The 23,132-nt window shown below is 49.0% G+C and overlaps 1 protein-coding gene across 3 annotated transcripts in view; it reads right to left on the bottom strand.

Moving 5' to 3' along the window:
- The window catches only part of RFFL (ring finger and FYVE like domain containing E3 ubiquitin protein ligase), a 226,003-nt gene that overhangs the window by 49,462 nt on the left and 153,409 nt on the right, over window positions 1-23,132 (bottom strand). For all 3 annotated transcript variants that reach the window (XM_063953833.1, XM_063953832.1, XM_063953830.1), the window contains one exon: window positions 5,533-5,610. In XM_063953833.1, coding sequence (XP_063809903.1) covers window positions 5,533-5,610 — 78 coding nt within the window. The remainder of the gene's footprint in view (window positions 1-5,532; window positions 5,611-23,132) is intronic.

The raw sequence follows: 23,132 nt of genomic DNA, 5'->3' as shown, positions 1-23,132 counted from the left end.
AGCAAGTGAGGGGGGGGGCTGGACACACAGCAGGTGAGGGGGGGGGGCTGGACACAGCAGGGGAGGGGGGGGCTGGACACACAGCAGGGGAGGGGGGGGGCTGGACACACAGCAGGTGAGGGGGGGGCTGGACACACAGCAGGTGAGGGGGGGGCTGGACACACAGCAGGTGAGGGGGGGGGCTGAACACACAGCAGGTGAGGGGGGGGGCTGGACACAGCAGGTGAGGGGGGGGGCTGGACACACAGCAGGTGAGGGGGGGGGGCTGGACACACAGCAGGTGAGGGGGGGGGGGCTGGACACACAGCAGGTGAGGGGGGGGGCTGGACACACAGCAGGTGAGGGGGGGGGCTGGACACACAGCAGGTGAGGGGGGGGGGCTGGACACACAGCAGGTGAGGGGGGGGGGGCTGAACACACAGCAGGTGAGGGGGGGGGGCTGGACACAGCAGGTGAGGGGGGGGGGCTGGACACGCAGCAGGTGAGGGGGGGGGGGCTGGACACGCAGCAGGTGAGGGGGGGGGGGCTGGACACGCAGCAGGTGAGGGGGGGGGCTGGACACGCAGCAGGTGAGGGGGGGGGGCTGGACACGCAGCAGGGGAGGGGGGGGGGGGGTAGGCCGGACACACAGCAGGGGAGGGGAGGGTGGCCGGACACACAGCAGGGGAGGGGAGGGTGGCCGGACACACAGCAGGGGAGGGGAGGGTGGCCGGACAAACAGCAGGGAGGGGGAGGAGGGGGGGGCTGGACACACAGCAGGTGAGGGGGGGGGCTGGACACACAGCAGGTGAGGGGGGGGTAGGCCGGACACACAGCAGGTGAGGGGGGGGTAGGCCGGACACACAGCAGGGAGGGAGGGGGGGGGGGGTAGGCCGCCGGACACACAGCAGGGGAGGGGAGGGTGGCCGGACAAACAGCAGGGGAGGGGGGGGGGTAGGCCGGACACACAGCAGGTGAGGGGGGGGTGGCTGGACACACAGCAGGGAGGGGGGGGGGTAGGCCGGACAAACAGCAGGGAGGGGGGGGGGGTAGGCCGGACACACAGCAGGGAGGGGGGGGGGCTGGACACACAGCAGGGGGGGGGTAGGCCGGACACACAGCAGGTGAGGGGGGGGTAGGCCGGACACACAGCAGGTGAGGGGGGGGGGGCTGGACACACAGCAGGTGAGGGGGGGGGGGGCTGGACACACAGCAGGTGAGGGGGGGGGTAGGCCGGACACACAGCAGGTGAGGGGGGGGTAGGCCGGACACACAGCAGGTGAGGGGGGGGGTGGCTGGACACACAGCAGGGAGGGAAGGGGGTAGGGGGGTCGCCTTATTATAATAACCGTGTGGGGGAGGAGTCTGCGGCGGTGGGTGAATGAGATGTGGGGGCAGGCTGCTAAGGGTGCAGGGGAGGAGGGGAAGGGAGCCGGATGGATCTGAATGTGAGCCGCACGTAAGGGACCATACTGATCCTCCCCACCTCAGCCCGCTGGTGCTGCTGCTGCTGCCTGACTTCTTCCGTGCAGCACAGCTGTCTTCTCCGGCTGCCGCTCCCGCACCCGCTTCAGGTGTGGGGGTACCACACCGCTCAGTAGGCAAGCGCTGTCAGTCAGGAGTCAGCGCTGCACCGGATGTCTCTTCTGGATGTCCTCTGACTTTCTCCTGCGGCGCAACTCCAGCTATTCCTCCCGCTGCGGCTCCCACTTCGGGTAAGGGGACCATATTGCTCAGTAGTGAGCACTTTCGGTAAGCCTGCGGCTGCTATGCCGCTACCCCTCTCCTCCAGAGTCCTAATGGGTCGCTGCAGTCTGTAAGGGACCGCAGGTGCACACACCCAGGAACCGCTGGCTCTCCTCCCGCCGCCAGCAGCTACTTTTATAACCTCAGCCTGCACGAGACCCCTTCCCTCACTCACTCTCGCTCTCCTGGCGGCCACTGCGCAGCCGCAACAAATTGAAAAGCCCTATCTCTATAATGGGGCATATTTCTCTTAATTAAAAAAACCCTATAACTTTCTGAAAAACCACAACCCCAAAAGGCACTACACTGGGGCATACTCTATCTAGTAAAACAAACCCCAAGTCTTAATTCGTCCTCTATCCGGAGTTATGCCTTCCCAAAAAATATCTAATTCACTCTATAGGAAAACGGTGTCAAAAAGCCACAAAGGAAGTCACAGAAAAAAACTGACAGTTGGAACTTTACGTTACTCCCAATTCCTCATTTTTTATTATTTTGCCCTGAAATTTGGCATGCAGCACCGGGTGACGATTCTACACGCCCATGCTAAATTTCAGCTCAGTACGTCCAATCAGTTTTGAGGTGTAGCCCCTCAAACACCATGCCCCCATCTCAGAAGTTCCCTATGGGAGAATTCCGTTTGTTCGATTCAGCCTTAATATAAGGGCACGACCGTGCCCTTATAATATATATATATATATATATATATATATATATATATAATATATATTATATATATTATATATATATAGATATATATATATATATATATATATATATATAGATATAGATAGGTAGATATATATATATATATATATATATAGATAGATATATAGATAGATATATAGATAGATATATAGATAGATATTATACACTGCTCAAAAAAATAAAGGGAACACTTAAACAACACAATGTAGCTCCAAGTCAATCACACTTCTGTGAAATCAAACTGTCCACTTACGAAGCAACACTGATTGGCAATTAATTTCACATGCTGTTGTGCAAATGGAAGAGACAACAGGTGGAAATTATAGGCAATTAGCAAGACACCCCCAATAAAGGAGTTGTTCTGCAGGTGGTGACCACAGACCACTTCTCAGCTCCTATGCTTTCTGGCTGATGTTTTGGTCACTTTTAAAAGCTGGCGGTGCTTTCACTCTAGTGGTAGCATGAGACGGAGTCTACAACCCAAACAAGTGGCTCAGGTAGTGCAGCTTATCTAGGATGGCACATCAATGCGAGCTGTGGCAAGAAGGTTTGCTGTGTCTGTCAGCGTAGTGTCCAGAGCATGGAGGCGCTACCAGGAGACAGGCCAGTACATCAAGAGATGTGGAGGAGGCCGTAGGAGGGCAACAACCCAGCAGCAGGACAGCTACCTCCGCCTTTGTGCAAGGAGGAACAGGAGGAGCACTGCCAGAGCCCTGCAAAATGACCTCCAGCAAGCCACAAATGTGCATGTGTCTACTCAAACGATCAGAAACAGACTCCATGAGGGTGGTATGAGGGCCCGACGTCCACAGGTGGGGGTTGTGCTTACAGCCCAACACCGTGCAGGACGTTTGGCATTTGCCAGAGAACACCAAGATTGGCAAATTCGCCACTGTCGCCCTGTGCTCTTCACAGATGAAAGCAGGTTCTCACTGAGCACATGTGACAGACGTGACAGAGTCTGGAGACACCAAGTATAACGTTCTGCTGCCTGCAACATCCTCCAGCATGACCGGTTTGGCAGTGGGTCAGAAATGGTGTGGGGTGGCATTTCTTTGGGGGGCCGCACATCCCTCCATGTGCTCGCCAGAGGTAGCCTGACTGCCATTAGGTACCGAGATGAGATCCTCAGACCCCTTGTGAGACCATATGCTGGTGCGGTTGGCCCTGGGTTCCTCCTAATGCAAGACAATGCTAGACCTCATGTGGCTGGAGTGTGTCAGCAGTTCCTGCAAGACGAAGGCATTGATGCTATGGACTGGCACGCCGGTTTCCCAGACCTGAATCCAATTGAGCACATCTGGGACATCATGTCTTGCTCCATCCACCAACGCCATGTTGCACCACAGACTGTCCAGGAGTTGGCGGATGCTTTAGTCCAGGTCTGGGGGGAGATCCCTCAGGAGACCATCCGCCACCTCATCAGGAGCATGCCCAGGCGTTGTAGGGAGGTCATACAGGCACGTGGAGGCCACACACACTACTGAGCCTCATTTTGACTTGTTTTAAGGACATTACATCAAAGTTGGATCAGCCTGTAGTGTGTTTTTCCACTTTAATTTAGAGTGTGACTCCAAATCCAGACCTCCATGGGTTAATAAATTTGATTTCCATTGATAATTTTTGTGTGATTTTATTGTCAGCACATTCAACTATGTAAAGAACAAAGTATTTAATAAGAATATTTCAGTCACTCAGATCTAGGATGTGTTGTTTAAGTGTTCCCTATATTTTTTGAGCAAAATAGATAGATAGATATATATATATATCTATCTATCAAAAAAGACAAAAGAAGAGGGGGCGCTCCATAGTGCATAAAAGTTTGAATTCAAACAGACAGTTAAAAGACTGAACTCCAGAGAGATGTGACTCGTACCAGAGAATAAAACACTGTGGGCTGGTTACCACACGACATGTAATGTTACCATCCAGGCAATACTCGTCCCGCAGTTTAACGACTCTCCAGAGCAGAACACATGAAGCTGCCAGCCGGAAAAGATGTTTTAGCTTCACACGGACCCGCCGTGTGTGTGAGCTGCTGCACTGGATCGCTTAGACACAGTAAAGGATTGCCGGAGGTGCAGATAGAGAGCGCGCTGTCAGATCACACCCGGTGTTCCAGACCTCCCCCATCCCACACTTCCGGTCTCTGCGTCACAGCAGGTCAGTGTGGGACGGGGGAGGTCTGGAACACCGTGATGCACGCAGCTGGGAGTCATGGAAGGGGGGTAAGTGGCATTAATAGATTCATGTATTTATATCTGTACTGATGCACTGTATCACTGTCTGAGGAAGGGGATACGTCCCCGAAACGTAACACGTATTAAAACAGCAACCCTGCACTGATGCTTTTTTCACTATTTGTGCAAGTCTTTGAGTGCCGCCTGTATCCTGTCTACATATCTACGTGGGATTGCCCCACAAGGAAGGCACCTTAACAAGCCAACGTAGCTGGAGTGCCGGAGCCGAGCGCGTATATATATATATATATATATATATATATATATATATATATATATATATATATATATATATATATATATATATACATATATATATACATATACATATATATATATATACGTATATATATATATATATATATATATATATATATATACATATATATATATATACATATACATATATATATATACATATATATATACATATACATACATACATATACACACACACACATATATATATATATATATATACATACACACATACATATATATATATATATATATATATATATACATACACACACACACACACACACACACACACATATATACATACATGTGTGACTAAACAATGCAAGATATAGCATTTGCTCATTTTGAAAGCTTGCAGAGTGTGCTGTGATTGTTCTGGGGTTCAACGGAAATCGGGACGACCATTGAGTTGTTTGCACATCATCTAGTGTGTACCCAGCTATATTCGTATAAATCAATTTGGAATTAATAAACCTACACTGCTGGATTACACAGATGAATTTGATGTACAACATTTATGTATTTGTGTGTGCATGAGTCTGAATCGGTATACAAAGTCCTACGATGCAGTAGACATATCTTAATATAAACCGGTTACCTCTATCTCCTCCTCATGTGGATCGTCAGTCTGTCCATGCATTCTGTTTTCTGGATTCAAAGTTATGTTTCCATTTGTCTGCATGAAAGAAGATGGTGAGTAAACAATTATTAACAAGTTTATTTTTAAGATTTAGTCTCTAAAAAAAAAAAAAAAAAAAGTATATAAACATTATGAAACTACAAATTTCCTGAAATTATACCTTATCCATAGCATATGGATTACACATGCAGGAGATCTGCGATGATCATTGTAAAACATCTTAAGTCAACCCAGCATGAATTGGTTCTGAACCATCAGGCAGGCATGAATAAGTAAGTAGTAAGGTGAGTGTTAAGGGGGGTACTCCGTGTGTACCCCCTACAGCGATAGCGATACGCATCGCTATCGCTGGTGCTAGATTGGCCTGCATGCAGACCAGTCTAGCCCCCCTGTCTCCGCACGCTCAGCACAGATCGCGCTGTGCTGAGCGGCGGGAGAGATGTGTGCTGAGCGGTTCGCTCAGCACACATCTCTCCTGCATCGGCCCGTTTATATGGGCCTTTATGCGCCCTACACACTGGGCGACGGCAGCAATTTGGACGATAATCGATCTTGATATCGTCCAAATTGCCTTGCATTGCAAAGCGACGGAAAACCAACAATGAACGACCGCGGGGACGCACATCATCGTTGGTGCATACACACTGAGCGATATGAATTGTTCATTAATGAACAAAAACGTTCATATCGCCTTACAACATCGACCAGTGTCTTACGGGCACACAAAAACAATTGCATTTCCTCCTAAGTAATCGGTACCTGGCGGAACCTATTCAATTGATTTGCCGAAGGGCATTAGTGCAATTATACCTAAAGGCACTTCCTCAAACCACAAAAAAAATAAAAAATATTAGTGTACGCCTATGAGAATTATAAATGTGTATTTAAAACAGCTTATAAAATTATATGCACTGTCTATATATTTTACAGTACTTAAAAAGTAATTTTAGATTTTCCTCCATAGATATTAAGGGAGGCCAGACGAAAGCCCAAGTCTAGGCCTTTTTGTAGAAAAGCCAAAAGCCTGGAAGTTCTGAATGTAAATGCATCATAATTCTTAGCAGCACACCAGGTGAAGTAAGAATTCCAGACCTTGTAATAAATCAGAGCCAAAACTGGTTTACGGCTTTCAACGTAGTTTGAATGACCACCTCAGAGAATCCTTTTGCTCTCAGGAGTGATGCTTTAAGAGCCACGCCGTCAAAGCCAGTCTAGCCAAGTCCGGGTAGACACAAGGGCCCTGAATGAGGAGGTCTGGGCGTTGAGGAAGTAGAAGAGGATGCTCTATCGAGAGACCCTGCAGGTCTGAGAACCAATGCCGTCTGGGCCATACTGGAGCGACTAGAAGTAGTATTCCTCCTCCTTGCTTGAACTTCCGTATTACCCTGGGCAGGAGTCACACTGGAGGGAACACGTATGGCAGCAGACGGTGCTTGAGGATCCCTTGTCCTTGCTGCGAAGACCGGAACCTTGTGATTGTGTCGAGATGCCATCAGGTCTACATCTGGTAGGCCCCACATGTCCACTAGGAGTTGAAAGACTTCTGGCTGAAAACTCCACCTCTCCGGCGTGCACATCCTGACAACTGAGGAAGTCCGCTTCCCAATTGAGGACTCCCGGAATGAACATTGCCGATAAGGCTGGCAAATGGCGTTCCGCCCACTGAAGGATGTTTGACAATTTCATCATTGCCATGCGGCTTCGAGTGCCGCCTTGATGATTTATGTACGCCACCGTGTTGGCGTTGTCGGATTGTACTTGAACAGGCCTGTTCTGTACCAGAGGCAGGGCCAGTGTCACCGCATTGAACACTGTCCGCAATTCTAGAATGTTTATCGGGAGGAGAGATTCCTCCCTGGTCCACCGACCCTTGAGAGAGAGTGTTGCTCCAACACCACGTCCCAACCTTGCAGACTGGAACCCGTTGTCAGGAGGACCCAGTTGGAGATCCAGAAGGAACGGCCCCTGCTCAACTGTTGGTCCTGTAGCCAACTAGCAGTGACAGACGAACTTCCAGAGTCAAGATCATTTGAGACCTGATCCGATGAGGCAGGCTGTCCCATTTGGAAAGAATTAACCTCTGCAGAGGGCAGAAATTAAATTAAGCGTACTCTACCATGTCGAAAGCAGACACCATGAGGCCTAGTACTTGCATCGCCGAGTGTATCGACACTCTCTGGCGAGAGAGGAAGCATCAGATCTTGTCTCGAAGTTTCAGGACCTTCTCCGGAGACAGAAACAGTTTTTGGCTGTGTGTGTCCAGCAGCGCCCCCAGGTGCACCATGCTCCGAGCAGGGACCAGCGAGGACTTCTTCCAATTGATGAGCCACCCGTGGGCTTGTTGGAATTGGACCGACATCTCCAGTTGAAACTCCACCGTAGGAAACTTCTTGGACTCACACTAAGATACATATTTTTTTCCAAACATGATGGTAATGTTTAGACGTTACGCCTTTCGTAGCCTGTATCAGGGTAGGAATAACCTTGCTCGGAATGCCCTTCCGAGCTAGTACCTGGCGTTCAACTTCCATGCCGTCAAACGCAGCCGTGGTAAGTCTTGATAGGCGAACAGCCCCTGCTGCAGCAGGTCCTCCCGAAGAGCACTCTTGGAATGAGTGGGAGTGGTGGAAACACGTACACCAACTGGAAAACCCACGGAGTCACTAGGGCGTCCACCGCCACTGCTTGCGGGTCCCTCGACCTGGAACAATATCGCCGAAGCTTCTTGTTGAGACGAGAGGCCATCATGTCTATTTGAGGTACATCCCAAAGATCTGTTACCTCCTTGAACACTAAATAAAATTAATTCACTGCGCTAATTGAGTATAAGCTGCTTTCTTAAGAAATGGTAATTGTAATATTTGGAAGAAAGCGCTAATTGAACTATATATATTTATATGTTAAAAAGCGGTACCTGTAAAAAAAAAAAAGGAATTATTAGTTAAATGTTTACACTCTTTTGAGTGAATATGTGAAGGAGTAGCCAGCAACCCTTGATTTTATTTTTTCCTGGATTGCCAGTGATTTCCTACCTTTCCCTGCACTTGTTGTTCCGGGGCCGCTGAGAGCACTGCGGCTCTGATCTTTCTTCCTTTGCGGCGGCTGACGGGGCTAGCAGCGCTCACAAGTGTTTTTCTGCCAAGAGGATGATTCTGGTTACCTCTGACATTGCAGCTCTGTTCTTCGTTCCGCCCTGTCAGTTGATGTAAGCCACCGTTGTCACATTGTCCGACTGCACTTGAATGGCCCGATTTCTCAGAAGATGGGCCGCTTGGAGAAGACCATTGTCGACGGCTCTTAGCTTTAGAATGTTTATCGACAGGCCGGCTTCCAGACTTGATCACCTTCCTTGGACGGTCTCCCCGTGAGTGACTGCGCCCCAGCCCCGGAGACTTGCATCCGTGGTTAGAAGGATCCAGTCCTGAAATCCGAACCTGCGGCCCTCCAGAAGGTGAGGTAGTTGCAACCACCAGAGGAGTGAAATCCTGGCCTTTGGCGACAGACGTATTCTCTGGGGCATATGTAGATGGGATCCCGACCACCTGTCAGGGAGATCCAGTTGGAAGGACCGAGCATGAAACCTCCTGTACTGTAGAGCCTCGTAAGAGGCCACCATCTTTCCCAGAAGGCGAATGCACTGATGAACCAACACTCGGGCTGGCTTCAGGACATCCCAGACCATTGTTTGTATCACCAACGCTTTTTCCTCTGGAAGAAACACCCTCTGCATCTCCGTGTCGAGGATCATTCCCAGAAAGGACAACCTCTTGGTTGGTTCCAAATATGATATTGGAAGATTCAGGATCCAACCGTGTTCTGAGCAGGTGGGTCGTGAGAAGAATGGACTGTAACAGCTTCTCCTTGGACGACTCCTTTATCAGCAGATCGTCCAGATATGGAATTATATTCACCCACTGTCTGCGGAGGAGAACCATAATTTCTGCCATCACCTTGGCGAGTAACCTCGGTGCTGTGGAGGGGCCAAATGGCAGGGACTGGAACTGGTAGTGACAGTCCAACAGTGCGAATCGGAGATAAGCTTGATGCGGCGCCCAAATTGGAATGTGGAGGTAGCATCCTTGATATCCAGGGATACCAGAAATTCCCCCTCTTCCAGACCTGATATCACCGCCCTTAGAGACTCCATTTTGAACTTGAACTCCTTCAAAAAGGGATTCAGCGATTTTAGGTTCAGAATGGGTCTGACCGAAACATCCGGTTTCGCTACCACGATAAGGTTCGAATAGTGACCTTTATTTTGCATATGAGGAGGGACCGGTACAATAACCTGTGCCTCCACCAACTTCGGGACGGCTGCCTGCAGGACAGCCCTATCTGCCAGCAAAGCTGGCAAGCCTGATTTGAAGAATCTGTGAGGAAGGAGATCTTGAAATTCCAGCCTGTACCCCTGGGACACAATATATTGCACCTAGGGATCCAGGCCAGACGACACCCAGACGTGACTGAAATGCCTGAGTCTCGCTCCCACCTCCGGGGCGCGCAGTCCACCGTCATGCGGAGGACTTTGGTGTACCTGAAGCAGGTTTCTGTTCCTGGGAACCTGCAGCAGCAGGTTTCTTGGACTTGGGCCGACCTCCCCGAAAGAAGGTGTTGGACGGCTTGGCCTTTCTGGGCTTGGCAGGCCGAAAGGGCTGTGATGCAGTTGAAGAAAAAGGATTCTTCGGAGCAGATGCAGCTGAGGGAACAAAAGATGACTTACCCGCCGTAGCCGTGAAGATCCACGTATCTAACGCTTCCCCAAAGAGAGCCTGACCTGTGTAGGGTAGGGTCTCCACACTTCTCCTGGACTCCGCGTCGGAAGACCATTGGTGCAACCACAGTCCTCGACGAGCTGAGACAGACATGGAAGAAATTCCTGCAGCCATGGAACCCAGGTCTTTCATGGATTCTACCAGAAATCCTGCAGAATCCTGAATGTTACATAAAAACAATTCAACATCACATTTCTCCATAGTATTCAAATCTTTAAGTAACGTGCCTGACCCCTTTACTATAGCTTTGGCAATCCAAGCACTGGCAATAGTGGGACGTAGTATTGCCCCAGAAGCCGTATACATGGATTTGAGCGTATTATCAATTTTACGATCAGCAGCCTCTTTCAAGGCGGTAGATCCTGGAACAGGTAAAACCACCTTTTTTGAAAGTCTGGATACTGACGTGTCAACAATGGGCGGGTTTTCCAATTTTTTTTCTATCCTCTAACGGGAAAGGAAATACCACCAGAACCCTTTTAGGGATCTGGAATTTTTTATCCAGGTGTTCCCAAGCGTTTTCAAAAATAGCATTTAATTCTTTTCACGCAGGGAAGGTTAGCGAGGATTTCTTATTCTCAGTGAAGTAAGCCTCCTCAACCTGCTCCGGTGTTGTATCAGCAATATACTGTACAACACATCTCTAATAGCCTCTATCATTAACTGCAGCACTTTAGCAAGAAATGGCGCCTCCCCGCAGCACATCCCCACCACCGTCTGTAGTGTTAGAATCTGTATCCATGTCATCCTGCATGATCTGTGCAAGAGCACGTTTTTGGGAATATACAGCTGGGAGCCCCGAGGTACCAGAACTGGGCCATAGAGTTCTGTAAAGCCTGAGTTGCAGATTCATTTTGTGCAACCCTATTTGAAATCCGAGAAATCATAGCTTTGATAGAGGATAACCACTCAGGCTCTCTTGCTGGTATCTGTGCTAAACCAGTGCAATCCTGATTACATGGAATGGGATCATCCTGAGAGGACATATCCTCTGCAGCATATGACAGTCTCTGGACATAGCTTAATGGAGACCATAGACACCACACACACACACACACACACAGGGAAGGGCAGACAGAGTTCCCCCCCCCGTCCTTCTACAACCCCCTGGTACTGTGAGAGATAGCTGGAGTTGCTGTGGAGGGACTTGCTCTTCCTGGACAGCGCTGTGCAGGCAGGAAAATGGTACTGAACGCTGCTGGGTCCGCTCTGAGGAGAAGCTCCACCCCCAAAATGGCACAGTCTTTCAGCTCTCCACAATGACCATACTGGCCTGAGGATAATGCTGGCTGAGATCCATGGACCCCGACAGACTTTCTGACCAGTGCAGGGTTTAGGCGCCGGCTCAGGGCGCATCCTCACAGCGCCGCACAGTGTGCCTCTGAGCTCTGGAGCGCGGTTAATACCGCATTCCCTACCCTTTTGCCGCCATCATCACACCGGCTTCCCGCTTGCAAGGGGGGGGGTCGGTGACTCACTCGCCACCGATCTTCTGGCTCTGTAAGCGGATGGCGGCATGCTGCTGGGATGAGCGATCCCCTGTGGCGGGGGAACGATCTATCCCCTCAGGAGCTCAGTGTCCTGTCAGCGGACATAGTGGGTCAGACCCCGCAGGGCGGACACTACTTCCCTCCCTTAGTCCCTCGAAGCAGGGAGGCTGTTGCCAGCAGCCACCCTGTAAAATAAACTCTAAAAAGAAAAAAAAACTTTTTCTAAAGAAGCTCTGTAGAGCTCCCCTAGCTGTGACCGGCTCCTCCGGGCACATTTTCTAAACCGAGTCTGGTAGGAGGGGCATAGAGGGAGGAGCCAGCCCACACTCTCAAACTCTTAAAGTGCCAATGGCTCCTGGAGGACAAGTCTACACCCCATGGTACTAATGTGGACCCCAGCATCCTCTAGGGCATAAGAGAATTAGGCTTTAATGTAGTCTTCCTATCCCCAGGATCCTTCATGGTAAAGGAGCCCGGAGGAGGCAGCACCGCCTTTTTAGACAGGGCGAGAGACAGACATCCACCCCAGGGGGTTCCTCCCCAAATTTTCTACCTTCAGGAGCAAATGGAAAAGTGCGCAAAAAAAATTTGGACACTTGGGGGGAGATTCAAATGTTTGAAAAGTCAGTTGGGTGTCTGTTTTTTCCTGTCTAATAGGAAAAAACAGACACCCAACTGACTTTTCAAACATTTGAATCTCCCCCTTGGAATTTTTTGTCTGGATTTTTCCAGGCCTGTTTGAATAAGTCACCTAACTCTGTAGAGTCAGGGAAAGTAACAGTAGGCTTGTTCTGTAAAAAAACAAACAAACACGACTGCTGTGACGCAGCATCCTCTACAGGGAGCTTTAACACCTCCCTTATAGCCAAAATATACCGTTATGGTAAGAACTTACCGTTGATAACGGGATTTCTCCTATGTCCACAGGTATCCACAGGATAACATTGGGATATGCCGGAACGACAGTGAAAATGGCACCAAACGGTCACAAGCTTTCTGGCCACCCAGGATCCTTCGGGGCTTCTCCATATAATCCCGCCCACTGACTCAGTCAAATCAGTTATTTCCACAGCAATTTAGGCAGGAGCATCAGGTAGAAACCTATTCAGGCGATAAGAACACACATGCACACCCTTCCATGCAAGAGGGAACAGGTTTAGTGATTGTAAAGATCCTCAAATCAGGTGCGTCAGGGTGGGTCCCCTGTGGATAACTGTGGACATAGGAGAAATCCCGTTATCAATGGTAAGTTCTTACTATAACGGTATATTTCTGCGGCTGGGTCCACAGGTTATCCACAGGATAACATTGGGATTCCCAAAGCCAGTTTTAGTGGTGGGGACGCTCCTGATTAGACAGGAGAACCTTTCGCCCGAATTCAGCGTCATGAGAGGCAAAAGTATCCAAGGCATAATGTCTAATGAATGTGTTAATGGAAGACCATGTGGCTGCCTTACAAATCTGTTCTGCTGAAGCACCCAGTTGTGCTGCCCATGAAGGACCTACCTTACGTGTAGAGTGAGCAGAGACATTAGCCGGAGTAGGGAGATCAGCACGAGAATAAGCTTCTGAAATGGTCATTCGGAACCATCTTGCCAGCGTCTGTTTACTAGCAGGCCATCCTCTTCTATGAAATCCGTAGAGGATGAAGAGAGAATCTGTTTTTCTGATAGCACTAGTACGATCTATGTAGATTCTTAATGCTCGGACCACATCCAGCGACGCTTCTCCCGCAGAAAGTCCCGATACCTGAAAAGCTGGGACTACAATCTCTTCGTTAAGGTGAAACTTTGAAACCACCTTCGGAAAATAAGGCAGTTCTCAGAACTAGATCTGGTTATCTGGAAAAAAAACTTAGAAAAGGAGACTTACACGACAGTACTCCTAAATCGGACACTCTTCTAGCTGACGCCATTGCCAGTAGAAAGAGCACCTTAGCCGTCAACCATTTAAGATCTGCTCTCTTAAGTTGTTCAAACGGAGGTCCCTGAAGGATTTTAAGAACCAGATTCAAATCCCAGGGAGCTGCAGGAGGAACAAATGGAGGTTGAATGTGTATAACTCCCTGAAAGAAAGTACGCACATCCTGTAAGTCAGCAATCTTTCTCTGAAACCATACCGTTAATGCTGATACTTGAACCCTCAAGGAAGCTACTCTCAACCCCTTATCCAATCCTGCTTGAAGAAAATCCAAAATCCTGGATACTTTAAAAGATCTTGGATTCAAACTTTTTCCACTACACCAATGAATATAGGCTTGCCATATTCAATGATAAATACAAGCTGAAGAAGGTTTTCTTGCTCTAAGCATAGTTTGAATTACTTGTTTTGAAAATCCTCTAGCTTCTAGGATAGAGGTTTCAACAGCCACGTCGTCAAAGACAGACGATCCAGATGGCTGTGACAACAAGGACCCTGCATTAGCAGATCTGGACGTTGAGGGAGCAATATTGGTGCTTCCATGGACATCCTTAGTAGATCTGCATACCAATGCCTTCTTGGCCAAACTGGAGCTATTAGAATTATGGCTCCCTTTGCTTGCTTTATTTTCCTCACTACTCTGGGTAACAGAAATATTGGAGGGAACAGATATGCCAGATGAAATTTCCATTTTACGGACAGTGCATCTACAAGGATCGCTCCGGGATCCTTTGTTCTTGATCCGTACCTCGGAACTTTGTTGTTTAGATGAGACGCCATGAGACCTATCTCTGGCAGACCCCATCTGTTCACTATAGTCTGAAACACTTCTGGGTGTAATGCCCATTCGGTTTCCTGAAAGGTGTGTTGACTGAGAAAATCCGCTTCCCAGTTCAGTACACCTGGAACAAACACTGCTGACAATGCTGGAAGATGGAGCTCTGCCCACCTTAGTATGGGAGTTACTTCCTCCATCAATCTATTGCTGTGAGTTCCTCCCTGATGATTGAGGTACGCTACTGCTGTTGCATTGTCTGAGCGAATCTGGACTGGTCTTCCTTGCAGACTGTCCTTTGCCTGAACTAGAGCCATATAAATGGCCCTTATTTTCAACAGATTTATTGACAGGCGACTTTCCCTTATGGTCCATTTTCCCCGGAACCAAAGGCTTTTCGAGCACCGCTCCCCAGCCTTGAAGACTAGCATCTGTTGTCAGGACTTGCCATTCTTTTATCCAAAAGGGTCTCCCCTTGTTTAAATGGTCCCTCTGTAGCCACCAAGCTAGACACTTTTTTACGTTTACCGGAAACTTTATCATCTGTTTTTTTATTGTCAGATTATTTCCAGTCCATTTGGTCAGAATAAGGTGCTGTAGTGGTCTGGAGTGGAATTGTGCATATTCCACCATGTCGAAGGTTGACACCATCAGACCCAACAGTTGCATTGCTGCATGGACTGACATTGTCTGAGTGTGCAACGCCTCCCGAGTCATGACCTGCACCTTGGCCATCTTTTTCTCTGATAAGAAAATTCTCTGTAGACCTGAATCCAATATGGCCCCCAAATGAACCATCCGCTGTGACAGATTCAGAGACTACTTTTCCCAGTTTATGAGGACCCCGTGTCTTTGTAGACAAACTACTGTCTGTTGAAGATGGCTCAAAAGTAATTCCTGCGAATGTGCTAGGATTAAAAGGTCGTCGAGGTATGGAAATATTCTTATCCCCTGCTTGCGGAGATAAGCTGCCATAACCACCATGATTTTGGTAAACACCCTGGGTGCTGTTGCTAGCCTAAAGGGCAAGGCTTGGAACTGAAAATGTTGCTGGAGGATGGCAAACCTGAGGTAACATTGATGAGACCGTGCTACGGGCACATGTAGGTAAGCATCCTGTATATCCAGAGATACCATGTAATCTCCCGGTTCCATAGCCAACACTATGGAGCGTAACGTCTCCATGTGGAACCCTGGAATCCAAATGTATTTGTTTAACATTTTGAGATTAAGAATTGGTCGGAATGACCCATTTGGCTTCTGAATCAAAAATAGATTGGAGTAAAAACCCTGTCCCCATTGTGATGGGGGTACCGGGATAATCACACCCGACTGAAGCAATTTCTGAACTGCTTCTTGCAGGGCACTGGCCTTCGACTCTATACGAGACGAGCTGGTGCAAAAAAAACTTTTAGGAGGCTGCCTCCTGAATGGGAACCCATAACCGAGAGATACCACCTTCTGCACCCAAGCATCTGTCGTCGACTGTTGCCATGTGTGTGCAAAATGAAGGAGTTGGCCCCCAACCCTGGAATCCTCCAGACGGAGGCCCGTCTCCTCATGCTGATGGCTTCTGTTCAGGCTTGGAAGCTGGCTTTCTACTAGCCTATTGCTTCCTACCCCTGGCTGATCTATTGAACTGGGGTTGCTTAGACTCCTCTTTAGCTTTTGCTTTGCCTTGCCATCAAAATGGCCGAAATTTTGAACCCCTAGTCTTAGGGTTATAACTAGCCGGGAATCTGACTTTTTTGGATTCAGCTTCCTATTCTAGAATATCTGACAATTGTTTCCCAAATAATATTACCCATGAAAGGCAATGCTTCCAGAGCTTTCTTGGATTCTGCATCTGCTTTATAAGTGCGTAGCCAAACTGCTCTACGAGCAGCTACTGTCAAGGCTGATGCTTTAGAAGCAATCGTACCCATATCAATTGCTGCTTCTTCCAAATATTGGGCAGCTTGTCTTATACAGCCTAAATGATACTCCTGCTCCCTATTAGGAGGGGAGAGGCCATTCTCTAGTTCCTCCACCCATTCTCCCATTGCCTTTGCCATCCAGGCTGAAGCCATACTGTAGCAGGCCTTACCACTGCTCCTGAGAGAGAAAAATAAGATTTTACTCACCGGTAAATCTATTTCTCGTAGTCCGTAGTGGATGCTGGGACTCCGTAAGGACCATGGGGAATAGCGGCTCCGCAGGAGACTGGGCACAACTAAAGAAAGCTTTAGGACTACCTGGTGTGCACTGGCTCCTCCCTCTATGACCCTCCTCCAGACCTCAGTTAGGATACTGTGCCCGGAAGAGCTGACACAATAAGGAAGGATTTTGAATCCCGGGTAAGACTCATACCAGCCACACCAATCACACCGTATAACTCGTGATATTATACCCAGTTAACAGTATGAACAATAACTGAGCCTCTCAACAGATGGCTCAACAATAACCCTTTAGTTAAACAATAACTATATACAGGTATTGCAGACAATCCGCACTTGGGATGGGCGCCCAGCATCCACTACGGACTACGAGAAATAGATTTACCGGTGAGTAAAATCTTATTTTCTCTGACGTCCTAAGTGGATGCTGGGACTCCGTAAGGACCATGGGGATTATACCAAAGCTCCCAAACGGGCGGGAGAGTGCGGATGACTCTGCAGCACCGAATGGGCAAACTCTAGGTCCTCCTCAGCCAGGGTGTCAAACTTGTAGAATTTAGCAAATGTGTTTGACCCCGACCAAGTAGCTGCTCTGCAAAGTTGTAAAGCCGAGACCCCTCGGCTAGCCGCCCAAGAAGAGCCCACCTTCCTCGTGGAATGGGCTTTCACTGATTTAGGATGCGGCAGTCCAGTCGCAGAATGTGCAAGCTGAATCGTACTACAGATCCAGCGAGCAATAGTCTGCTTTGAAGCAGGAGCACCCAGCTTGTTGGGTGCATACAGGATAAATAGCGAGTCAGTTTTCCTGACACTAGCAATCCTGGAAACATAAATTTTCAGGGCCCTGACTACGTCCAACAACTTGGAAGCCTCCAAGTCTTTAGTAGCCGCAGGCACCACGATAGGTTGGTTCAAATGAAAGGCTGATACCACCTTAGGGAGAAACTGGGGACGAGTCCTCAATTCTGCCCTATCCATATGGAAAATCAGATAAGGGCTTTTACATGACAAAGCCGCCAATTCTGACACACGCCTGGCCGAAGCCAAGGCCAACAGCATGACCACTTTCCACGTGAGATATTTTAATTCCACGGTTTTAAGAGGCTCAAACCAATGTGACTTTAGGAAATCCAACACCACGTTGAGATCCCAAGGTGCCACTGGAGGCACAAAAGGGGGCTGAATATGCAGCACTCCCTTAACAAAAGTCTGAACTTCAGGTAGTGAAGCCAGTTCTCTCTGGAAGAAAATCGATAGAGCCGAAATCTGGACCTTAATGGAACCCAATTTTAGGCCCATAGTCACCCCTGACTGTAGGAAGTGCAGAAAACGGCCCAGCTGAAATTCCTCCGTTGGGGCCTTCCTGGCCTCACACCACGCAACATATTTTCGCCAAATGCGGTGATAATGGTTTGCGGTCACTTCTTTCCTAGCTTTAATCAGCGTAGGAATGACTTCCTCCGGAATGCCCTTTTCCTTCAGGATCCGGTGTTCAACCGCCATGCCGTCAAACGCAGCCGCGGTAAGTCTTGGAACAGACAGGGCCCCTGCTGCAGCAGGTCCTGTCTGAGCGGCAGAGGCCATGGGTCCTCTGAGATCATTTCTTGAAGTTCCGGGTACCAAGCTCTTCTTGGCCAATCCGGAACAATGAGTATAGTTCTTACTCCTCTTCTCCTTATTATCCTCAGTACCTTGGGCATGAGAGGAAGAGGAGGGAACACATAAACCGACCGGTACACCCACGGTGTCACTAGAGCGTCCACAGCTATCGCCTGAGGGTCTCTTGACCTGGCGCAATATCTTTCTAGCTTTCTGTTTAGGCGGGACGCCATCATGTCCACCTGTGGCCTTTCCCAACGGTTTACAATCAGTTGGAAGACTTCTGGATGAAGTCCCCACTCTCCCGGGTGGAGGCCGTGCCTGCTGAGGAAGTCTGCTTCCCAGTTGTCCACTCCCGGAATGAACACTGCTGACAGTGCTAACACGTGATTTTAAGCCCATCGGAGAATCCTTGTGGCTTCTGCCATCGCCGTCCTGCTTCTTGTGCCGTCCTGTCGGTTTACATGGGCGACTGCCGTGATGTTGTCTGACTGGATCAGTACCGGCTGGTTTTGAAGCAGGGGTTTGTAAATGGCCCTCAGTTCCAGAATATTTATGTGTAGGGAAGTCTCCTGACTTGACCATAGTCCTTGGAAGTTTCTTCCCTGTGTGACTGCCCCCCAGCCTCGAAGGCTGGCATCCGTGGTCACCAGGACCTAGTCCTGTATGCCGAATCTGCGGCCCTCTTGAAGATGAGCACTTTGCAGCCACCACAGCAGAGACACCCTGGTCCTTGGAGACAGGGTTATCAGCCGATGCATCTGAAGATGCGATCCGGACCACTTGTCCAACAGGTCCCACTGAAAGATCCTTGCATGGAACCTGCCGAATGGAATTGCTTCGTAGGAAGCTACCATTTTTCCCAGGACTCGCGTGCAGTGATGCACCGACACCTGTTTTGGTTTCAGGAGGCCTCTGACTAGAGATGACAGCTCCTTGGCTTTCTCCTCCGGGAGAAACACTTTTTTCTGTTCTGTGTCCAGAACCATCCCCAGGAACAGTAGACGTGTCCTAGGGACCAGCTGTGACTTTGGAATATTTAGAATCCAACCGTGCTGTTGTAGCACCTCCCGAGATAGTGCTACCCCGACCAACAACTGCTCCCTGGACCCCGCCTTTATCAGGAGATCATTCAAGTACGGGATAATTAAAACTCCCTTTTTTCGAAGGAGTATCATCATTTCGGCCATTACCTTGGTAAATACCCTCGGTGCCGTGGACAGACCAAACGGCAACGTCTGGAATTGGTAATGACAATCCTGTAGCACAAATCTGAGGTACTCCTGGTGATGATGGTAAATGGGGACATGCAGGTAAGCATCCTTGATGTCCAGTGATACCATGTAATCCCCCTCGTCCAGGCTTGAAATAACCGCCCTGAGCGATTCCATCTTGAACTTGAATCTTTTTATATATGTGTTCAAGGATTTCAAATTTAAAATGGGTCTCACCGAACCGTCCGGTTTTGGTACCACAAACATTGTGGAATAGTAACCCAGTCCTTGTTGAAGGAGGGGCACCTTGACTATCACCTGCTGAGAATACAGCTTGTGAATTGCCTCTAGCACTGCCTCCCTAACTGAGGGAGTTGTTGGCAAGGCAGATTTGAGGAAACGGCGGGGGGGGGAGACGTCTCGAATTCCAGCTTGTACCCCTGAGATACTACTTGAAGGATCCAGGGATCCACCCGTGAGCGAGCCCACTGATTGCTGAAGTTTTTGAGACGGGCCCCCACCGTACCTGGCTCCGCCTGTGGAGCCCCAGCGTCATGCGGTGGACTTGGAGGAAGCGGGGGAGGACTTTTGCTCCTGGGAACTGGCTGCATGCTGCAGCTTTTTCCCTCTACCTCTGCCTCTGGGCAGAAAGGACGCCGCCTTTAACCCGCTTGCCTTTCTGGGGCCGAAAGGACTGTACCTGATAATACGGTGCTTTCTTTGGCTGTGAGGGAACATGGGGTAAAAATGCTGACTTTCCAGCTGTTGCTGTGGAAACGAGGTCCGAGAGACCATCCCCGAACAACTCCTCACCCTTATAAGGCAAAACTTCCATGTGCCTTTTAGAATCAGCATCACCCGTCCACTGCCGAGTCCATAATCCTCTCCTGGCAGAAATGGACATTGCACTTATTTTAGATGCCAGCCGGCAAACATCCCTCTGTGCATCTCTCATGTATAAGACTGCGTCTTTAATATGCTCTATGGTTAGCAATATAGTGTCCCTGTCTAGGGTATCAATATTTTCCGACAGGGAATCTGACCACGCAGCTGCAGCACTGCACATCCATGCTGAAGCAATAGCTGGTCTCAGTATAATACCTGTGTGAGTATATACAGACTTCAGGATAGCCTCCTGCTTTCTATCAGCAGGCTCCTTTAGGGCGGCCGGAGACGGTAGTGCCACCTTCTTTGACAGGCGTGTGAGCGCTTTATCCACCCTAGGGGATGTTTCCCAACCTGACCTATCCTCTGGCGGGAAAGGGTACGTCATTAGTAACCTTTTAGAAATTACCAGTTTCTTATCGGGGGAAGCCCACGCTTCTTCACACACTTCATTTAATTACTCAGATGGGGGAAAAAATAAGAATTTACTTACCGATAATTCTATTTCTCATAGTCCGTAGTGGATGCTGGGACTCCGTCAGGACCATGGGGAATAGCGGGCTCCGCAGGAGACAGGGCACATCTAAATAAAGCTTTTAGGATCACATGGTGTGTACTGGCTCCTCCCCCTATGACCCTCCTCCAAGCCTCAGTTAGGTACTGTGCCCGGACGAGCGTACACAATAAGGAAGGATCTTGAATCCCGGGTAAGACTCATACCAGCCACACCGTACAACTTGTGATCTGAACCCAGTTAACAGTATGATAACAAAAAACGAAGTAGCCTCTGAAAAGATGGCTCACAACAATAGTAATAACCCGATCTTTGTAACAATAACTATGTACAAGTATTGCAGACAATCCGCACTTGGGATGGGCGCCCAGCATCCACTACGGACTATGAGAAATAGAATTATCGGTAAGTAAATTCTTATTTTCTCTAACGTCCTAGTGGATGCTGGGACTCCGTCAGGACCATGGGGATTATACCAAAGCTCCCAAACGGGCGGGAGAGTGCGGATGACTCTGCAGCACCGAATGAGAGAACTCCAGGTCCTCCTTAGCCAGAGTATCAAATTTGTAAAATTTTACAAACGTGTTCTCCCCTGACCACGTAGCTGCTCGGCAAAGTTGTAATGCCGAGACCCCTCGGGCAGCCGCCCAAGATGAGCCCACTTTCCTTGTGGAGTGGGCCTTTACAGATTTAGGCTGTGGCAGGCCTGCCACAGAATGTGCAAGTTGGATTGTGCTACAGATCCAACGTGCAATCGTCTGTTTAGACGCAGGAGCACCCATCTTGTTGGGTGCATACAATATAAACAACGAGTCAGATTTTCTGACTCCAGCTGTCCTTGAAATATATATTTTTAATGCTCTGACAACGTCCAGTAACTTGGAGTCCTCCAAGTCGCTAGTAGCCGCAGGCACCACAATAGGCTGGTTCAAGTGAAAAGCCGAAACCACCTTAGGGAGAAAATGAGGACGTGTCCGCAGTTCTGCCCTGTCCGAATGGAAAATCAGATATGGGCTTTTGTATGATAAAGCCGCCAACTCTGAAACTCTCCTGGCTGAAGCCAGGGCCAATAGCATGGTTACCTTCCATGTAAGGTATTTTAAATCTACCGATTTTAGAGGCTCAAACCAATGAGATTTGAGAAAATTCAAAACTACGTTCAAATCCCACGGTGCCACTGGCGGCACTATTGGGGGTTGTATATGTAGTACACCTTTGACAAAAGTTTGTACTTCAGGCACTGATGCCAATTCCTTCTGGAAGAAGATTGATAAGGCCGAAATTTGAACTTTAATGGACCCCAATTTTAGGCCCATAGACAATCCTGCTTGCAGGAAATGTAAGAATCGACCCAATTGAAATTCTTCCGTTGGAGCCTTCTTGGCCTCACACCACGCAACATATTTTCGCCAAATGCGGTGATAATGTTGTACAGTCACTTCCTTTCTAGCCTTAATCAAGGTAGGAATAACTTCCTCTGGAATGCCCTTTTCTTTTAGAATCCGGCGTTCAACCGCCATGCCGTCAAACGCAGACGCGGTAAGTCTTGGAACATACAAGGTCCCTGCTGAAGCAGATCCCTTCTTAGAGGTAGAGGCCACGGATCCTCCGTGAGCATCTCTTGAAGTTCCGGATACCAAGTTCTTCTTGGCCAGTCCGGAGCCACCAGTATTGTTCTTACTCCTCTTTTCCGTATAATTCTCAGTACCTTTGGTATGAGAGGCAGAGGAGGGAACACATACACTGACTGGTACACCCACGGTGTTACCAGAGCGTCCACAGCTATTGCCTGAGGGTCTCTTGACCTGGCGCAATATCTGTCCAATTTTTTGTTGAGGCGAGACGCCATCATGTCCACCTTTGGTCTTTCCCAACGGTTCACAATCATGTGGAAGACTTCTGGATGAAGTCCCCACTCTCCCGGGTGAAGGTCGTGTCTGCTGAGGAAGTCTGCTTCCCAGTTGTCCACTCCCGGGATGAACACTGCTGACAGTGCTATGACATGATTCTCCGCCCAGCGCAGAATCCTTGCAGCTTCTGTCATTGCTCTTCTGCTTCTCGTGCCGCCTTGTCGGTTTACGTGGGCGACTGCCGTGATGTTGTCCGACTGGATCAACACCGGCTGACCCTGAAGCAGCGATTTTGCCAGGCTTAGAGCATTGTAGATCGCTCTTAGCTCCAGTATATTTATGTGAAGGGACGTCTCCAGGTTTGACCACACGCCCTGGAAGTT

Source organism: Pseudophryne corroboree, chromosome 2 (assembly GCF_028390025.1).
Source record: "Pseudophryne corroboree isolate aPseCor3 chromosome 2, aPseCor3.hap2, whole genome shotgun sequence".
Lineage (NCBI taxonomy): Eukaryota > Metazoa > Chordata > Amphibia > Anura > Myobatrachidae > Pseudophryne > Pseudophryne corroboree.
The sequence above is the reverse complement of the archived record's forward strand: the minus strand, read 5'-3'. Positions and strand labels throughout refer to the sequence as shown.